At 45.6% G+C, this 19,205-nt stretch overlaps 2 protein-coding genes across 3 annotated transcripts in view; one reads left to right on the top strand and one right to left on the bottom strand.

Moving 5' to 3' along the window:
• Window positions 1-472: 472 nt before the first annotated feature.
• Window positions 473-5,236, bottom strand: LOC133110217 (glucose-induced degradation protein 8-B homolog). 2 transcript variants are annotated; one of them, XM_061220159.1, is made up of 5 exons: window positions 5,117-5,236; window positions 4,135-4,269; window positions 3,347-3,543; window positions 2,549-2,746; window positions 473-1,858 (listed from the first exon to the last, which is right to left on the bottom strand). In XM_061220159.1, exons 2-5 carry the CDS (start codon window positions 4,253-4,255, stop codon window positions 1,685-1,687), a joined length of 690 nt encoding a protein of 229 aa, XP_061076143.1. In that variant the 5' UTR covers window positions 4,256-4,269; window positions 5,117-5,236; the 3' UTR covers window positions 473-1,684. The 2 variants fall into 2 exon arrangements, with proteins under 2 accessions (XP_061076143.1, XP_061076144.1); XM_061220160.1 differs by having other exon boundaries at window positions 4,135-4,264; window positions 5,117-5,196.
• A 2,609-nt stretch (window positions 5,237-7,845) lies between these two features.
• Window positions 7,846-19,205, top strand: part of LOC133110483 (dnaJ homolog subfamily C member 5-like) — an 18,346-nt gene continuing 6,986 nt past the window's right edge. The window contains exons 1-2 of the mRNA XM_061220633.1: window positions 7,846-8,023; window positions 19,038-19,167. Of these exons, the coding sequence (XP_061076617.1) occupies window positions 19,058-19,167 (110 nt within the window). The 5' untranslated portion in view covers window positions 7,846-8,023; window positions 19,038-19,057. The remainder of the gene's footprint in view (window positions 8,024-19,037; window positions 19,168-19,205) is intronic.

The following is a 19,205-nucleotide window of genomic DNA, read 5'->3' on the forward strand; positions in this document are numbered from 1 at the left end:
GCAGGATAATAAGAGAATTCTACAATACAAAAGATTTACTGATCATATCTGTATTCGAAAACAATGTCTTTGTGTATATGTATATATTTTTCCATTATATCCGGAGCCTGCTAAATAATGGCATAACACCTTAGAATGGTGTGTTCCAGATGAGGTCATAAGTATATTGAGCGTCTGCTGAATTCCTGTAATGCAATGTAATATTAGTAATTAGCTCAATTACATTTGGGATGGCTCTGGATTTTACTCGTACTCATAACTCCGTAATCCTGCTTTGTGAAAGAGCCCTGGAGTTTAATCCAGAGTTAATTGCGATGGATTATTACGCTTGGCACTGAAATCTCTGATCCAGAGCAGGAGGCATACATTAGCAATCACATCACTTCAACATAAAAAGTTGAGGTTTCTATTTGAAAAGGGTTTTTTTGTGAACCAGGATTTAAAATGAACAAATGAACATACACACAGAACATTTTTTCAAAAGAATCATTTATTTTATATCTGTAAATCTGACTGAAAAAAAAAAACGTTATTACTAACATGGATGGAGAATGCAGGCTCTCTGATCACATTATTTGTCTGGTAAACATTGTAGCATGAAATGGAAAAACTTGCACTAGATTAAAAATATATAAAATAAAAATCCTAATAATATTGCAATGCATTAACAATTTTTGCACATGTACACAGTATAAACAGTCACCTAGCGGCCATAACGAAGAAAAAAAAAAAAAAAAAAAAAAAAAAACGAGACCAAAATTATTAATGAAAGAATTCCAGTTTGAACAAATGGATCTGGATCTCTCTCCTCTGTCCCAACCTTTAAAGCACTCATGTCCCTTTGCCTGTCTTCACCTAGCAGCCAGGTCAAAAGCCAACAGCCCATCGTGTATTACAAAAAGACAACCTGACCAGCCACACGAGGCTGAATATTAGAACCATAAAAGACATAACGAGGTAGATTCCTGAAGCTATGACAGAATGGCTCAGCGTTTGTTTGAAAACGATCTTCTCTTCCCCGTCTCCTTCCTTCCGAGTTATTCACAGCCCTCTCATGAACTGCGATGTGATAATGATTCACATCTTCAGGTGGTGATTAAAAGCCACTGAATTCAAATGAGAAGCAAGACCTGCAATTTAGAACCGGCAATTTTTCCACAAAATGTATTCAAAAGTTAGCCTGTCTTAAATTAGTTTCGTGAATCTACCCCGCCATCCCTTACCAAAGAGCCTAATTTAGGCTTCAAATACTCCATATTATATATACATGCAGACTCACCAACCCGTACACTCCATGTAAAAATGTAGTGGCTTTTAAATCAAGCGGTGTAATTATGTTTTTAAAAAGGCAACACTACATCAAAGAGGGAAAAAAGATTAATACTATTGACCAACCTGGTAAAGAAAATAGGTTTCCTTACATAATTTGTAAAGATGTTTCCTTTCCATGTCTCAAAGTACTTGTTATTTTTGTCACCTTTTTTCTTTTTAAATCTAGGTCATCACTTAAAATTATACAGTATACAGTTTTGCACAACAGATTAGGTAAGTTCTCATCTGAAAAAAGGACAAGAAAAAGAAATAATATATTTATATATATAGTCCAGTCAATGACCGATCATAAATAGAAAGACAGCGTTGAGAAGTCCTTGGTGTCTCCACAGTGCACAAGAGAGCCAGGCGTTTACTTGGAGTCCTCAATCGTACCCTTACTGAGGTCGGTCATTTTGGGGTATTTGACTTTCTTCTGGTCCAATTCGTTCTGTGCCCACAGTAAAAGTTTCAGCAGCTTGGCCAGTTTGGGGGTGGACTCTCTGTTCTCATAGTCCAGCACAGCCTGGTTCACCTCGCTCCACACCTGTGGGGAGAGGGCAGGAGCAGAGCAAGCCAAAAAAAAAGTTTTTAAAACATCCACAGCAATGACCGGAATAAAATGCACTCTGCGCTGTGTCCGCAGTGTTCCCAGATCTCTCACAGTGACACGTGCCAGGAGCAGCAGTGAAAGTCTTGGCGACAGGAAGCCGCTGAATGTAGAGGAAACATTACCTGTGAGTGTGCGTGTGTGTATGCGTGCGTGCGTGTATGGATGCATGTGCGTGTGTGTGTATCTGCGTGTGCGTGCATGTGTATGTATGTGCGCGTGTGTGTGTGTGCGTGTGTGTGTGTGTGTGTGTGTGCATGCGTGTGTATGTATGAGTCTACGTGTGTATGTGTGTGTATCTGCGTGTGTATGTGCATGCGTGTGCGCGTGTCTCTGTGTATATGAGTGTGTGTGTGTATATGAGCGTGCGTGTGTGCGCGTGTGTATGTGCATGAGTGTGTGTGTGTGTGTGTGTATATGAGTGTGCATGCGTGTGTATGTGTATGTGCGTGTGAGTGTGTGTATATGAGCGTGCGTGTGTGTATGTGCGTGTGAGTGTGTGTCTATGAGTGTGCGCGCGTGTGTATGTGCGTGTGAGTGTGCGTGTGTGTGTGTACTGACCAGCCCGAGGCACACTCAGGGCAGTTCAGTCAGTCACAGTTTTCATGCATTGACACGAGCAGCCACCTTCTGCCGCTGCATCATGTTGAGCAGGTCTCCGAAGGGCGAGTCCTCGGGGTTGTCGAAGGCCAGCAGGGCCAGCGTGCGCTCCATCTCCGTCAGGCACTCGCGGCTCTCCTCCCCCTGCTCCGCCAGCTGAGTCTGCGCAAACTCCAGCGCCGCCTCCGTCTCCCGCAGCCGGATCAGCTCGATCAGGTGCTGCTGCTGCTCCACGCACGGGAGGGGGGGGGGGAGGAGGAGAGAGAGAGGGAGGAGGAGGGGGGGAGAGAGGGAGAGGGAGGAGGAGGGGGGAGAGAGGAGGAGAGAGGAGAGAGGGAGGAGGAGGGGAGAGAGGGAGGAGGAGGGGGGAGAGAGGAGGAGAGAGAGGAGAGAGGGAGGAAGAGGGGAGAGGGAGGAGGAGGGGAGAGATGGTGATGATGGAGGGAGGAGGAGGTGGGAGAGATGGTGATGATGGAGGGAGGAGGAGGTGGGAGAGATGGTGATGATGGGGGAGGAAGAGGGAGAGATGGTGATGACGGTAAAAAGAGAATGAGAATGCAATGAGGACAGGTAGGAGGACAGTAAGTGTAAAACGATAAAAAAGAGACAAAGGGGGAAGATGAGATGCAGAGCTATGCACTGCATGCACTTATTCACACAACAACTTTTTCAAAGTTGGACCAATAATTGAAGGTTTTTCTCAAACGGCTTTCTAATCCCAATGAATGATACATTACTAACACACCACCATGTGATTGCTCACACATGGGCACCGTAAGTATCGCTCTGCAGTGCTACGCTGCAGGGCGGGCGAGGCCCTCGTACCTGCAGGTGGAAGTACAGGTAGCGGTTGGTGTCCAGCAGCTCCGGGTGGAGGCTGTTGATGAGGGCGATGGCCTCCTGGATCTGCCCCTTCAGGATCATCTCCCGGATCTTTATCCGCTCGTCCAGCGAGTCCAGGTCCACGCTGGGCTCGATGCCCGACTCCATGCGGAACTTCTCCGCCGCTTCCTTAAAGCCCTCTGTGGAAACCCGAAAACAGGCCTTAGCACTGCCGGGAACGCAGCAGGGGGTCACAATTCCAAAGCATTCTGGGCTCATGGCCCCTTCCGTGAATGATTTCACATTTTCTGCAGTGCACCCCATAGTAAAAATGTGGCCCAACATATACTGAAATGTGGAGTGTGTCAAAGCAATGGCCCTTTACACTCTACCTGTTTCAGTGAGGACAGACACACGTGAAACGCAATATACACCAATTTCCCCCCCCGTTTCCCAATGTGTCATCTCAGTATCCAACTAAACTTCTGTCATAGGGTGATGGTGTACCACCGGGGAAGAGTGGTGTGTAAAAAATAAAATTAAAATGAAAATACCTCGTAAAAAAACCAACCACATTATTTCTGATTAATTTCTCGAAAGTGGAGCACTACCAATGTTCCCATGAGCTAGGTACCTAACACGGAATTGCTTTGTAACATGTTCAGCTGTATGGTTGTAAAACATGAAAGCATCTTCACATGAAAAGAGGCTAAAGCTAAAATAAAAACTCATTCAAGCAACCAAAGCATATGCAAGATCAAGGTGAATGCAAAGCACGCGACGTCAGTCACCTGTCACCAGGTAATTCATGATGAGTCGGTTCATATCCGCTCTCTGTATGTGCACGTTGTTCAGCTTGTCCATCCACTCGTCTTTCGTAATATCTTCGGGCTTTTCCGCATAACTCATCATGAACGTCTGCTAAACTGACGCGGGAAAAGCAACGGACTGTTAAGACACTTGAGTATGCACATTAATGAAGAATTACTTTAATTCAGTGCTTGTATTTTTAGCGCCCGGTTATTTTACTTGTCTCCCTTCAGTGCAATGCATGCAAACATCATTATGTTATTTTTTATACAATGATATATATAGTGATGTTTGTTTACTCTGAGATCTGTTTTTGAGATTTGTCAGGAGCTAGTGATTCTATAACCCAAATTTCTATATGCATTGATAGCGTATAGTAACTCCCCTATGAAAGCCCTTTTAGTATATTTCTACAAGAACTCATGATACGCATTGTCATCCTAAATTGACCATCTATAGCGTCGTTCGACCGAGCCATCTGGCTTACGACGCATTTCACAATATTGCGGTGGCGATGTTGTTGGGCTACGTCGTTACGCCCACTAACGTAGCTAGCACTAGTTTGCAACGGCGACAACAAATTCAAACAGCTAGGTAGCAACCTGACTAGCAAACGACATTTTTACAGTTGTAGAAATAAATGAGAACACCAGCTAGTTGTTCATAAATGTAGCAACAAAGTCTGGGTCTCTTGATAATATTCGTTGTTTATTATTAGCATGCTAGCCAGTAAAAACGTAAATAAACCTCGAGCCGTTTACTCAATTTATTGAGGCCTCCAACGGCAAGCAAAACATTGGAGCCTCAACGTCACACCGCAAACAGCGCCGGTATATAACACATTTGTATCCTTGGTCTTGCTCTAAGAATGCGCCTAAGCCGCTCTATATTGCGGATCCGTAAGTGTACTTGTATGTCAACACAGGCGATAGTCGGCAATCGTGGAGTAATTTATAAAGATACCTTAAATTGTGCTGCTTTTCCTCGGCAGCTGCTGATAATGCAGGGCCACGACGAGAAACACGCGATAAGAAGGCATCTTCCTGAACTGAACGAGATTTCAGTGTAAGTCTGACGTCATCGGGGTATCAGGGATTGACATTCCCCCAGAAGCTCGCAAACTCAACTGGTTCCCGGAGGCATGGCAATATATTAAACCTCTGGTCCAAACAAGCGAATTTCCCCATTGAAGTCCATTCAAAACTATGAATTTACCCAAGCGAAATACTATTTTGGACAGTATTTTTAAATTCTAAAAATTCTTCAAACTGAACGAATGACTTTCTAGGGACCAATTTCTTCTCTGAGTCACATGAAGAGGACACAGGATTGTGTCATTCCTATTTCACGTTTTCCTATCCCTATTTTACGTTTTCATCTCTTTCGGACACTCTCCAAAAAAAAGAAAGAAAAGAAAAGCCCCAGTGTGGATGCTCTGGTGCCTAAAAAGCCCCATGGTCAAGCATGGCAGTATCCATGAACTGGCCTCATGGTAAATGGTTGGAATTTATATAGCGCCTTTATCCAAAGCGCTGTACAATCGATGCTTCTCATTCACCCATTCATACACACACTCACACTGACGGCGATTGGCTGCCATGCAAGGCGCCGACCAGCTCGTCTGGAGCATTTGGGGGTTAGGTGTCTTGCTCAAGGACACTTTGACACTGTCCGGGTGGGGGATCGAGCCAGCAACCCTCCGACTGTCAGACGACTACTCTTACTGCCTGAGCCCTGTGCGCTTCATGCGCCATTGAGTTAGCAGAAGCTGTCTGAAGTACTTGTATGTCTCGATGGATGTAACACAAAGCAAAAGGCCTTTGCCCATATATGGATTTCAGTATCAAAGGAGAATTTATGGAAAATTTTTCAAAGGAGTTTCATATAACATAACATAGGTCGGCAGCATGTTTAGTTGACAGAACATATTTTGAGGATGCAGTAGTTGGCTGTCTCAGGCATGTAGTGTAGTGGTTAAGTGGTTTTAAGGTGCCTGACTGGGAGCCGCAAGGTCGCTGGTTCGAAATCCGGTATAGCCACAATAAGCTCCGCACAGCCGTTGGGCCCTTGAGCAAGGCCCTTAACCCTGCATTGCTCCAGGGGAGGATTGTCTCCTGCTTAGTCTAAAATCAACTGTAAGTCGCTCTGGATAAGAGCATCTGCCAAATGCCATTAATGCAATGTAATGCACGGCCATGCTCAAGGAAACCCTGCAAATACTTACTGTATATCATCCGGAGATTTAAGTACACTACATTCACAGTAATTTTCACCTACTCACAAACTTTCTCATGCTGTGCACTCAGTAGTAGACAAGTACGCTGTTTTAGACACTGCATGTTATAGCTAGCTGTTCCACGACGAGGCTTTTCAAGGTAGTCAAAGCTAATATTAGCCAGCAAAGATTCCAGGAAAATTGTGCTTATATTCCCCAGAAGTGACAGTTGGTTGAGTTCTTAGTATTTATTTCATTTTAACCCAATTATAACCATTCAATTGTAATAAATACAATTTGATTATGTGACCTGTTCAGCAGACCTGGACAGGGTGCGCTCATTAATAAGACATATGTAAGTCATATGTAAACCATTCCTCCTCGCCAAGTTAGCGCTAGGGCTCTTCCCAATTGCTTAAAATCTACATTCATGCTTCCTTTCCTCGTCTAATTCCAAGGTTTAGCAAACTCAAGATGCTTGGTTTTGTTGGTTGTATTCAGCTAGGGCTGTCTTTGTGCCACCCTTCCAAAGGGTTTGCTGGTATGGTGACCCCAAGAAACAACCAGTCACTGCAATCCTTTGGTTACTTATGGCCTCCCACACCATCTTCCCTACCATCCGTGGGGATAATATGCAGTAATATCCTCTTCCTGGCAAGTTTGCAACCATTCCATATGTGTTACACATTTTTATTATTGCCCTTACTGTGCTAAGTGGTATGTTTAACCGTTTATGTATTTTATGTATTTTGTCATGGTCAATTACCATCTGTGTCTTCTGAATTGACAGTTATTTGGCTTTTCCTATGCTGATGGTTGACAAAGGGCTGCTTGTTATTTAATTGTTCTATACTCCAATGAAACAGGAAGTGATGGAATGACACAATATAGTTCCTTTAGCCTAAGATTAGCTAAATTAAAGAAGAATTATATTGTCAATTTCAATTTGTTTGATTTTATCTGCAATAATTGCTAGGGGTGCCAATCATTTTTGCACTTCTGGTTTTTGGAAAAATATATTAGTAAATAAAAAATATTGAAACATGAGCGTAAATGTATTATTCTACAAGGGTTCAAGTTTTTATCTCTTTTTATTTGCACTTTGTACGTCGCACGGAGCGTCTCCTAAATTAGCGTCTCCTAAATGACTATACTATATGTAATGTAATAATGCATGTAAAATATTTATCGTTTTCTCGTATGTTTGAAGATAAATTATAGATCATTATTCATGTTGTGTATTATATTCAGCCTTTTTTCGCAATTTTTTTAAATTAATTTTTCAATTCTAGAGCCCTTTCAATATAGTGAATGCAGAGCATCCACTCAATAGCCCTTTTAACTGATAAAAGCGTTACAAAGTGAAGATTGCGGTATATTAATTTTTAAACTAATAACTTGCCACATAGTTCTTGGCCAGATCCGGTGCTTGTTCTCGTCGGTGTTGGGTCCTCCCATTTCCCATCTCTGTGTGCGCGCCTGTTAATGCGCGAGTCAGTGACCGGGAGCGGAGAAAAACCTTGCTGCAGATTTCTGTGTAATACCATTTGAAAACGTGTGTATGTGGGTTCTGGGGATGCAAGCATAATTTGATGCGGTTGACCAAACCGAATTGTGAACCTATCGAGACCCAGTCCACCAAGCCCGACAAAACGGTAAGAACGAATGTATGCGAGCTACAGGCAACCCCCGAAGTAGGCTACTCTTCGTTGCGTTAGAACCTTACAACTAACGTCAGCGAACATTGGTAGACTAGCTGAGCTAGCCGTGCCTACTATCTAGCTAGCGCGAGTTTACCAATATGGATGCTGTTAATGTAGCTACTGTGCCTTGATTCGTGCAATATCTGACTACAGAGATTAGCTTGCTGTCCGCTCTAATTTCGACATCCTGCATTCTAATCCCTTATAATATTGCTTATCAGTTTTGCTTTGATTAATGATCCCTTAATATTTTTCAATGAAACTTGTCTTGGGTGCGTTGTATTAGGGGGTGGGGGCATTTGGTTATCTGGCTAGCAGATATTTTCTGTCATTATGATATTTAGTTGCCACACAAGCTAGCTGGCACAATGTGAGCTACACACATACTCATGTTGAAACCTCGATTTTGTTGGTTGTTACATTTCTCACAAATACGGTCACCAGAGAAACGCTTTCTGGCAAAATTTAGTTAAATGGCAAAATGGTTGGATCAATATCTGTCCGTGTACGACATTCCCTGTGAAACCGTTACCTGACCATTCCCGTAGGTTAGCAAACACTAGGCTACGAGTTGGGCGTTCAGCACTTAGCCCTAGCGTTAGCTCACGTTAGCTTTCAAAAAAAGGTTACTTGACATGTTAGTTTAGATAGGTTTCTATAGCTAGTAGTAGCCTCGTATTGGATGTTTCTTTGGGGACGACTAGGCCATTCGTTTTTAGACAATACTTTCAGACCTATATATATATATATGTATATATACGTTATGTGTAATTATGTAATGATATATTACGGCAGTTATAGATTGCTTGCAAACGTCTAGCTTTGCCAGGTACGTTCCCCTAACACGTGTTACTGATTTATTCTAACATTATTTCTTGTGACTTTGCGCTGCATGTAAGTGACGTAGCAAGCTAGACATCGCCAAATCAGTCGAATCAGAACACGTGAAATAGCTGCATTTACTGTGAAGCCCAAACCATGTAGCTAATTAACGGTTGCGGACTCCAATCCCCTTCTTCTTTAATATCAATCAATAAACATAGTTTTCTGACTATGGAATGGTTAGAGCCAGCGAAACGTGAATGTGCCATTGCTTTGAAGGCCTCATTTGACAGACAGACCGTGGCAAATGCCACTATTCTAACGCTCATTTTAAAAGACAGTATCAAACACGCTGTCGATCATTTACAGTGGAGGGCAGGGGAAGGGCAGCGCGCCTCCGTGCCCTACGTTAGATTTAACGTAGAGTCGTGGTTTACAGAAACCTCAAATCAAAATATGAAACTTCACACTGAAAACTTTATGTCGCAATTCGGTGTCAGGTGATCTTAGGACGATGCAGTTCCTCATCTGAAATCCCCCCAAGATGACTAGCGAAAGTAATAGTACTGGTGAATAAATACATGTTTAATTTTTAAAATACGGGACCTGATCCTCCAATATACATATACGTGTAGCTTGTCGATTCATACATAGATTATCATTTATAAATCAAATAACCAATTACATTTAATAGACAATCATTGGCTTAATTGAGAGGTGGGTAAGGAGGACAGTATCTTTTTATGAATTTAATTAATGACGTTTAAACCATCTGCAAGTTTGGTTACATTTCTTGGTAAGCGCATGAAAGACAGCTAAAACTGTTTCCCAGCCCATATGAAACGTTTTACTGTGGTAAAACACATCGAGATGCACTCCGTCACCACTTTGCACCTTTCTAGCACTGGGTAGGACCTCTCTTCATACTCCCAGAATGCAAGGCGCTGGAAACATCCATTAGAGATTCTGGTCCATGTTGACATGATGCAGTTGCTGCAGATTTGTCAACTGGATCATAATGGATCCGTGGATCTCCCGTTCCACAACATGCGCACTCGGGCGTTTTTGTCACCAGAGCATGCGCACTGGGTACTTAAAGGACGTGACGAGATGAATAGGAATTTGACGAGAAAAAAACTATAACAAACAATGGCGACCTCACAAAAAACGCCACTGCCCATACATTAGTTTTGAATAGAGTTCAATGGAGAAATTGGCCTTTTAGGTATAATAAACTGCAAGACCTCTGGTAACCATTGGTTTGCAGTTGGCAAGCTTCTGAGGGAATATCAATATCTGGTCCCCTGAATCTACCGGTAAACCCGTGTTAGTGTATACTATGGCGGTATATCAATGCCAAAACACGCAAGGAAAACAAGATCTACGTGCATGGAAATCGAGGAGCCGTGTACGCAACCTGAAACTCAGTGTATGCCAGTTGTTTTGCACTACAATACTCGCACGTGATGAAAGGCCTTCACGAGTGCGATATTGTCTGCTTTGAGGAGAAATCCAGGCTTTGAGCGCACACACAATCCTTCTTGTCTCCTCAATCCTTGACTGACCTGGAAATAGATTGAGGTTCGCCATCTTCAAGGACATTCCAACCCGTGAAATGTTCCTTGAACTACTCTCCCAGCACAAGTCACTTTGCTCTTCAAGTCGGATTCTGCTCTCCGATTTTTGGCACCGGTATGCCCCCATAGTAAATAGCCATTTAGCTAATTTAGCCGGGGAAAACAAAAACCCGCATACTCAGCGGCCCTCCAGGTCTGGAAATGCTCACCCCTGGTTTAAATGCCCTGTGATGATTCACATTTTAATGATAGCACAGCAACAGAAAATCTATCTGTTTGGCGAAAGTTATCCAAAGTAACAGCCCAAACCCCTTAAAAAATATATTTTGGCTGCTTGTGTTTTATTATTTGGTAATCTGTGACGTTACTACAATGGTCTTTGCGGTGAGCTACTGAAATTGGCTTCTGGGCTTTTAAGGGGACGTGTAATGATGTAATTCATCATTACATCTTTTCATTCTTGTAGTAGAGCCCATTTCCAACTGGGTAAAAAAGACATGTTCCCTCTCACAGATTATTCGTGCTAGATTTGGATGGTTCAAGACAAGCATATGGAAACAAGAAAACACTAACAACCTTAAAGTTGCTTACCCATGCCAGTTTTAGTCTTCTCAGTAATCTAATAGAAAAAGATATAACTTTGACTTAATCAGTGAAAGCAAGCATATTTGTACATTATCTCTCTTCCTGTGGTTGTGTGTGTGGGTGAGTCTGCAGAAGACCCACCCTTTAACTGCCTCCTACATTAGAACTGTACAGATACAAAGCCATCGGGAAGGGATGTTGTTCAGAACTCTAAATATGTTTTCATATTTTCATTTATAGGAATGGTGGCTTGCATTTCCCTAGTCTTACATATGTTTTAATAACTATTATCAAATGAGCTGCAAGAGGGATTTTTGTGAACCTTTTATTTCTATGTAGGCAAAGATACAGCATCAGGCCTTATAATAATGACCTATGTCTATCACTGACAACTGCTAGAAAAAAAGCTACCCTTTTTAAATAGAAAATTACATGTTTAGGCTTAGTTATGAATAGGTAGCCTGCCTGTGTCGGTTACACAAAAACTGAAAGTGATTAACCAAGCTCAAGCTGAACTGAAAGCAAACTCTTCGTATGGTTCCTGGCATGCCGAAAAAGACACAATTTTAGCGAGGGGACGTTGAGTAGTGGAGTAGCAGTCTGGAGATGCAAAGCTTCTGGCTTTTGACAACTCCGCTCAACACCTGCTTCTGGAAGCGCTAATTGACAAGCGCACCTGGGTGTGTGCTGAGAAATGCGTTTACACTGCGCACAGGAAACTGGCTGGGATTTCTGTTCCTCGTTCCTGCTCCTTGGGAACTAGCCGATTCTTAGACGGGCCCAACACACGGTTACGGAATGAGGTGTCTATTTCCTGTTTTTTTTTCCATTGTAAAGTGTGATTTGTTTCTCTTCAGTGCTGATAATTTTGTGTTATTGGCTAACTTTGGGAAGAAAGAATATCTGTGTGCAATGCATTATCTGTGCATTTCTGAATAAGGTCATTGAGCGCTGAGGATCGGGGAAGACACTGCTGTCTGAAGTACAGCTGGTCCTGCCCCCTCACACCTGTACACCTCTGCCTGCTCCTGTAACTGGGAAAGGGGCGTATCCCTCCTGTACCTGCACAGGTAAAAGGGCGTGTCCCTTCTGTACCTGCACAGGTGAAGGGGCGTGTCCCTCCTGTATTGCACAGGTAAAGGGGTGTGTCCCTCCTGCAACTGCACAGGTAAAGGGGCTTATCCCTTCCGGTCACATGGACCATGGGCACTGTCACACAAGTCTCAGCTGTCACCAAACGCAGGTCAGACCCTAAGTGAGATGCACGCTGAAAGTAGTGATGTACATTTTGCCTCAATATAATTCCGAGCGTGCTATTGGACAGGAGTGAATGGGAGAGGTGGAGCTCTGGGTCTGTTGCGTCTGCTCGTTTCTGTGTCGGTTCTGCTGCCCGCTGGTCTGCTCTGTCGAGAGTGAGTGATGTAGGTGCTCTTTCTCCTTTTGTGGTAATATCACCAGGACAGAAGTCTGCTGTGGTTACAGATTGCAATAGTTTGAGCCTCATGTTTCAGGTTGCTCTGCCAGGGCTATTAAATGCTATTACTTTTTGAAATGGAAAGTGTGTGTGTGTGTGTGTGTGTCTGTGTGTGTGCGCCTGTGCGTGCGTGCGTGTGTGTGTGTGTGTGAGTGAGGGAGGAGCTGTTTGTTTATTGCTGGAAGAGATAACCTCCTCATATTCCTTTTATATTCCATTTGTTTTCTGGCAGAATCTTAGTTTGCAGAAAACACATCCTCTTTGTTAAATGCTGGCAGATGCTGTATTTCCAAGGAAAGGCAGAATTGATTGGTGCCTCTGTTAGCTAATGAATTTTGGTTGCAAAATTCCGACGGGGTGACTGAGGCCTGGGACAGGGAGGGGCTCTGGATGTGGAGTGTGGGGGGACCTCAGGTCAGAGGTCATGCCCTGACACTGCACTACAGACCTGTGTGAACTATGCCTCCATGGCAATAGGCCTACTTCTGCGTGAAAGTCTTGAGAGTTTATGTTCCATTTGGTCTGTATTTCTTATCCATTTGGTCTGTATTTCTGGTCCATTTGGTCTGTTTTTCTGATCCATTTGGTCTGTATTTCTGATCTATTTGGTCTGTATTTCTGGTCCATGTGAATACTGGCGTTGGTCAAGAGCTCAGCTCTGCCAAAGGAAAGGGGCTCCATTCAGGGGCTGTCGCAGAGATTCCCCACTGATCCGGGATCAGTCTCACTGGGTCCGGTGTTCACATCGTCAGAGACTTCCCACTGATCCGGGATCAGTCTCACTGGGTCCAGTGTTCCCATCCTCAGAGACTCCCCTTGGTGTCCTTTTCCCCTGTGTCTGTGTGCTTGTGTCCATCTGCCTGCCTGGCTGCCTGCCTGCCTCTTCAGAGATCATACGCTGACCAGTAGCTACTGCATGTCACACAGGAAGTGAGCCGCTTCCTGCAGTGTGACTGTGAGTGTTAAGACGGTGTAAAGTGTGGTCATGTGGGAGTGTGTGAGAGTTTAAGACCGTGTGAAGTGTGGTCATGTGAGAGTTCTGCACACCCTGTCCCTCAGAGGAGGAAGGCCGGCGTCTTCATCGTGCCTCACTCACAGAGAGCTTTTTACCTTTATTGTGCTTCAGTCTTCAGTTTCCGTGGAGCCTGGCTCTCTCCTCTCCTCTCCTCTCTGTACTGTGCCCTGTGTTCTTCCCGCGGTGTCCCGCCGAGGCTGTGCTGTATCGCAGAGCGGTCTGCCGCGCCGTTTCAGCACGACGTACGCTCCCTGCTCTCAGGGGATCGCTCAAACGGCTCGGATTCTCCCGGGGCGGATTTAATAACGCCGTTATGGGAATGTGCCGTCTATTGAGACGGGCCCGTTGGCTGATGGCTTCACACCGGCCGTCAGAGCTCTGCATCTCTACGGCAGTCTGAGTCAGCCGGAGCCTTAGATGGCTTCGCTGACCCTGGATGCGGAGGATGTAGCACAGGGGTGCACAACTCCAGTCCTCGAGGGTCAGTCTGCGTACTGGTTTTTGTTCCAACCAATTGCCTTGTTTCTTATTTGCTGACAGCTCTATAAAATACCCTGGTTCAACCCTGTACTTGAAGTAAAATCATTAGCTTACACTTGCAGTCTGCAGCTGTAGCCGGTACTCGTACACACGTCAGATAAGATCTGATTGAGTCAAGTAAATAATTAAGACCAGAAGTTGGCACAAAATCTTGAAATGGATCGGCCCTTGTTGTGCACCCCTGTTACAGCAGTATTGGATAACCAATTCTTCTGTTAGTGGATCCTTTAAAAGGTGCCTTTCCTCTTGGCTAATGTGCTTTACCTCAGCTAATTCAGGTGAAAGGGAAATGGTGAAAATGTGAGCTATGCAAACTACTGTCGGTAAGAATGCTTGCCGAGCTTGACAACAATGAGCCTACATTATCACGATTACAATAATGTGACGGAAAAACAAGTATTTCATTTTGGTTGTCACCTTTTTGAATTGAAATAGACTCATTGGTGTAAGTGGAGTTCTGTTTGAGGAGATGTGTCCCCTCAGACAGCGTTTCAGTCACGAGGCTGTGTGTGTGCGTGACGCCGATCGCAGTGGAGTGCCTCAGCTCCAGGATGCCGACGGAACAGCCAATAGGGAACGAGCCCATTCTGATGTCACCTTCCCCGGTGCGGAGTTATTTTCTGTCACACGACACCCTTGCAGTGTTACCTGCTGTTGGTAATGTTGAGGTGTAACAGGGCTGTAATGCTAACAATTTTCTCCGAGGAACACGCGCTCCCAAATTTTAGGAGCACACTAATGCATCTGAGTTAGTAGCTATTTTCAGTTTTCAGGAGCCAATACTCCTAAAATGGGAGCACCGTTAGACCCCTGTGTAGAGCTAAAGCGGTTTCACACTCGCCACTAAGCTGGTGTATTGAAGAGTGTTTTTCTGATTTAAGACGGGGTCAGGGAACCGATCACCCTTTCCTTACAAAACCCGCGGCTCAGCTCCACAGATTTGTAGTGAAAGAGGTAGAAATTAGTCCAAAGGAGACCGTGCAGCTGTTGGCTCTTCACGGCACATTCCGCTTCCTCTGATTGGCTCTGGTGTCTCCATTGTGATGCTGATGGACAGAGGAGAATGGAACCCTGAATGGGGGTTGCACAGCAGCGTGGGCCCGCCTCCATCCCTCGGCTAGCTTTTTGTTCCTCGTGGAGCATATGGACAGGGGAGGGGGATCCCTTTGGCCTTTGGTTCGGACAGTGAAGGGGGTCTGTACGTTTCGGCAGCCGGGGGTTTGGCTTCTCCCGGGACATCTGTGCTCATTCGCGGGGCGTGACTTTGGGTAACGATGCTCACGTGAGCGCTGTTTCCACCCACACACTGCAGCTGGCGGTCCCCACGGCACACCTGAGGCTAGTTTCCACAGCCGGTGCGCTGACCCAGACTGCCGTGTGCTAGCCTAGCTGCAGCACACGCAGAACTAGGCTCAGTCTTCGTTTGGTCACGCCGAAGTACGCCCCTTTTGAAGGGTTAAAAAAAGGATACAGCCAGAAAGGGTCTGTCAGCACGACTGGCTCTAGACAGAACGAACATGCAGTGTGCGGAAACACCTGCGTGTTGTTTGAATACGTTAAAAATGCTGGGATCAGGTTTCCACCCCCCCCCCCCCCCCCCGTATCCTAACCTTCAAAGCTGACCGTAAGCATGTCATTTCGAAAATGTTTTTAAAAGCAACAAAAAGCTGCATGGCAATAATTTGGAGGATGGAGCCTTTTAATTTTGTGTTTGTAGATTGTTGTCGTTGCCGTCCATGATGAAATCCGCTAGCATAGCAATTAGCAGTATACCGGAAATGCCATTCAGCAGGATTTCCACTTTGCCTCCCTATAAAGTAGTGTTGGAGGTGGCAGTGTTAAGCGACAGTGTTGTTTTTTGCCAGTGTTGGAGGCCTGCTCCGCCCTCACTGACGATCTGCACCGGGTTCAGAGGTCTTATTCCAGACTTACACACACACACACACACACACACACACACACAGGCACACAGGCACGCACACACGCTCTGCAGTGGCTGAATCCTGAATCCTCTCCTCACTCCAGGATTCGCGTTGCCCTTGGCAAGTGATTACCCTCGGACATTATCAGGGAGACCCAGTCATTACCAGTGTAAATACAGCACTGGACCCAAACTAATCTACTGGCCATCGCTTAATTTGCTCTGCGCATATTTCTTCAACCTTCCGTGAGGCAATGCTCGTCCTCTCAGCCTCCAGCTTTCGACGGCCGTAGCCACAGCGCAGCGTCACGCACTGCAGCGGGCTGGAGTCTGCGCCTGTCGCGGCTGATGGAGACGCGCGCAGCCCGTAGCCTGTTCGTCATGCCAACGCCTGACAAGCTGAATATAGGCCGGCCTGCTGTCTCTCATTATTCCCCCAGAGTCGTGCTGCTCTGTTTGTGTGTTACAGTGTGAAGGCAGGGGGTAACCTCATGTGGTCCTGTGAAGGTTAGGCTCACAGTACGGTCGACACGGCGTGACTCCAGAACCTTCCTTCTGTTAATCAACCCCTAATGGGCGGATGCGACCTGCGCGTCCCAGTACGTTACGTTACATTAATGGCATTCGGCAGACGCTCTTATCCAGAGCGACGTGCAGTTGATTAGACTAAGCAGGAGACCGTCCTCCCCAATGCAGGGTTAAGGGCCTTGCTCAAGGGCCTTGCTCAAGGGCCCAACGGCTGTGCGGATATTATTGAGGCAAAACCGGGGATCGGACCACCGACCTTACGGGTCCCAGTCATTTACCCTAACCACTACGCTGCAGACAGATGCGACCTGTGCATTACATCTCCCGTCACAGATGGATGCGACGCCAGCGCTGTATTTGATCATACGACCGTTTTTCAAAATACGTGACCGCTGAAAAACATTGTGTCCATTCCTCGGCCTTTCTATGGGTTTTCTATAGGGCGCCTTTGTCCATCGTAGGTTAAAGGAGGGCACTGACTGTCGTCATTCAAATATTGTCAGTGTTGGTCAGAAGCATGATCTTACTTGCCAGGCTAATAACAGTAATTTTGGTACTACAAACTGCGCCAGTTTGCTTATGTAACCTCATATAACCGTTCAGTACTATGAGCGTGACCAGATTGCTTAAGACCGTTCAGTACTATGAGCGTGACCAGATTGCTTATGACCGTTCAGTACCATCAACCAGGTTGGCATTGAGAGATCTGCGGATGCTTTGCCTTGCCAAATAAACCACTCTAAGTTAGTTACTTCAGACAACTCATGATCTTGCGTCCCATTGCAGACGGTGATTCACTCCAAGTCATCCATTGGCCGGTAACATAATACCGTCTCCTGCTTGCTTCCCTTTCCAGATGCTTTAGAGATGGCGTGTGGCGTGTGGAGACCGTGAGACGTGCGTTGTGGAGTATCGGTGTTGGGGTTTGAGTCAGTCTGGAGGCTGGCACACACCACGCTCCTGCCAGCTCCAGTTGGCTCAGTGAGACAACCTGATAATTTAATTTGCAGGCAAGCATCACGTCAGGAATATCCTACGCATATGTATGCAGCCGCAGTGGCTGTCAGATAAACACTTACTCCGTGCTGCGGTCTAGTGCCCGAGCCATTCTGGTGCAGGTGCAGTTAGATTTGATTGGTTAGTGAAGAGTGCAGGAGGACTTAGATTTGATTGGTTAGTAAAGGGAGTAGGTGGAGTTGTATTTGATTGGTTAGTAAAGGGTGCCGGAGGAGTTGAGTTACCTCTTCAAGCAGCGCCTCTCCTTGTCCCTCCCGACCTCCCTGTAAACCTTAATTGTTGTCTTTCTGTGATTTACTGGTGTATCAGGATGTTTTAGTTTGGCTGGGTAAGCAGTTAAGGGGTTTGTTCATACATTTGTGTGTTGCGGTTAAAAATGAATAAATAAATACATAAATAAATAAAAAAAGATCAAATAGGCCCTGGTCCTTATCTTTGTTGTGCAGGTAGCAGTTGAAATTGTACTTCCCTCTAGGGTCTTTCAGCGCACTTATCCCTGGTTATGGGTATGCACTTTGTTGTACGTCGCTCTGGATAAGAGCGTGTGCAAAATGACATTAATGTAAAATTTGATTGGTTAGTAAAAGGGGCAGGAAGAGTTGTATTTGATTGGTTAGTAAAGGGTGCAGGAGGAGTTAGATTTGATTGGTTAATAAAGGGTCATCTTTGGTATGGGCCCCAGGTTTTACCCTTTGTGCTACCTAACTGCCCCTCTGCTTCTGTTTTTCACTGCAAGACAGAATGCTCAGGATAGAGCAGATTACAGATGATCTCCGTCTTGCGTGATGCTCTGGTGTCTGTGGGGGTTCTGTGGGGGTTCTGTGGGGGTTCTGTGAGGTAGCGCACGTGGCAGACCGCAGGGTCCAGTCCCCGTAGTCTCTGCGCTCCCGGGGCATTCCGGCAGCGGTGGAACACGAATAGCCGGCTCGGTCATCACTCACTCCGCAGTGTGCAGCACGGTGCTAATCCGCTAATGAACTGCAGCAGCAGCTCCTGCTCGCACTCCTCAGGGGGCTGGGGTGGGGGTGGCTGCCGCTATAATACAGGCTATGATTAGTGTTTATATCCAATTCAGTTCTGTCGTTTGTTTGGAGAACTATAGGCCTTTCCTCTCTCTCTCTCAGCCGGTTGGACGTGCTGTTTGTGATGTCATCACTGTGTGTCCTCAGGTTGTTGAGGACGTGTGGTTGTGATGTCATCACTGTGCGTCCTCAGGTTGTTGAGGACGTGTGGCTGTGATGTCATCACTGTGTGTTCTCAGGTTGTTGAGGACGCGGTTGTGATGTCATCACTGTGTTCTCAGGTTGTTGATGACGTGTGGTTGTGATGTCATCACTGTGCGTCCTCAGGTTGTTGAGGACGTGTGGTTGTGATGTCATCACTGTGTGTCCTCAGGTTGTTGAGGACGTGTGGTTGTGATGTCATCACTGTGTGTCCTCAGGTTGTTGATGACGTGTGGTTGTGATGTCATCACTGTGTGCCCTCAGGTTTTTGAGGACGTGTCGCCATGGCTGAACAGCAGAGACAGCGCTCCCTCTCCACGTCGGGAGAGACACTCTACCAAGTGCTTGGTGTCGAGAAGGTGGCTACACCTGAGGATATCAAGAGATCCTACAGGTGAGTAAGAGCAGCCCCACCCACTGTTGCATCAGTCC

The sequence above is a fragment of the Conger conger genome, chromosome 14 (genome assembly GCF_963514075.1).
Source record: "Conger conger chromosome 14, fConCon1.1, whole genome shotgun sequence".
Lineage (NCBI taxonomy): Eukaryota > Metazoa > Chordata > Actinopteri > Anguilliformes > Congridae > Conger > Conger conger.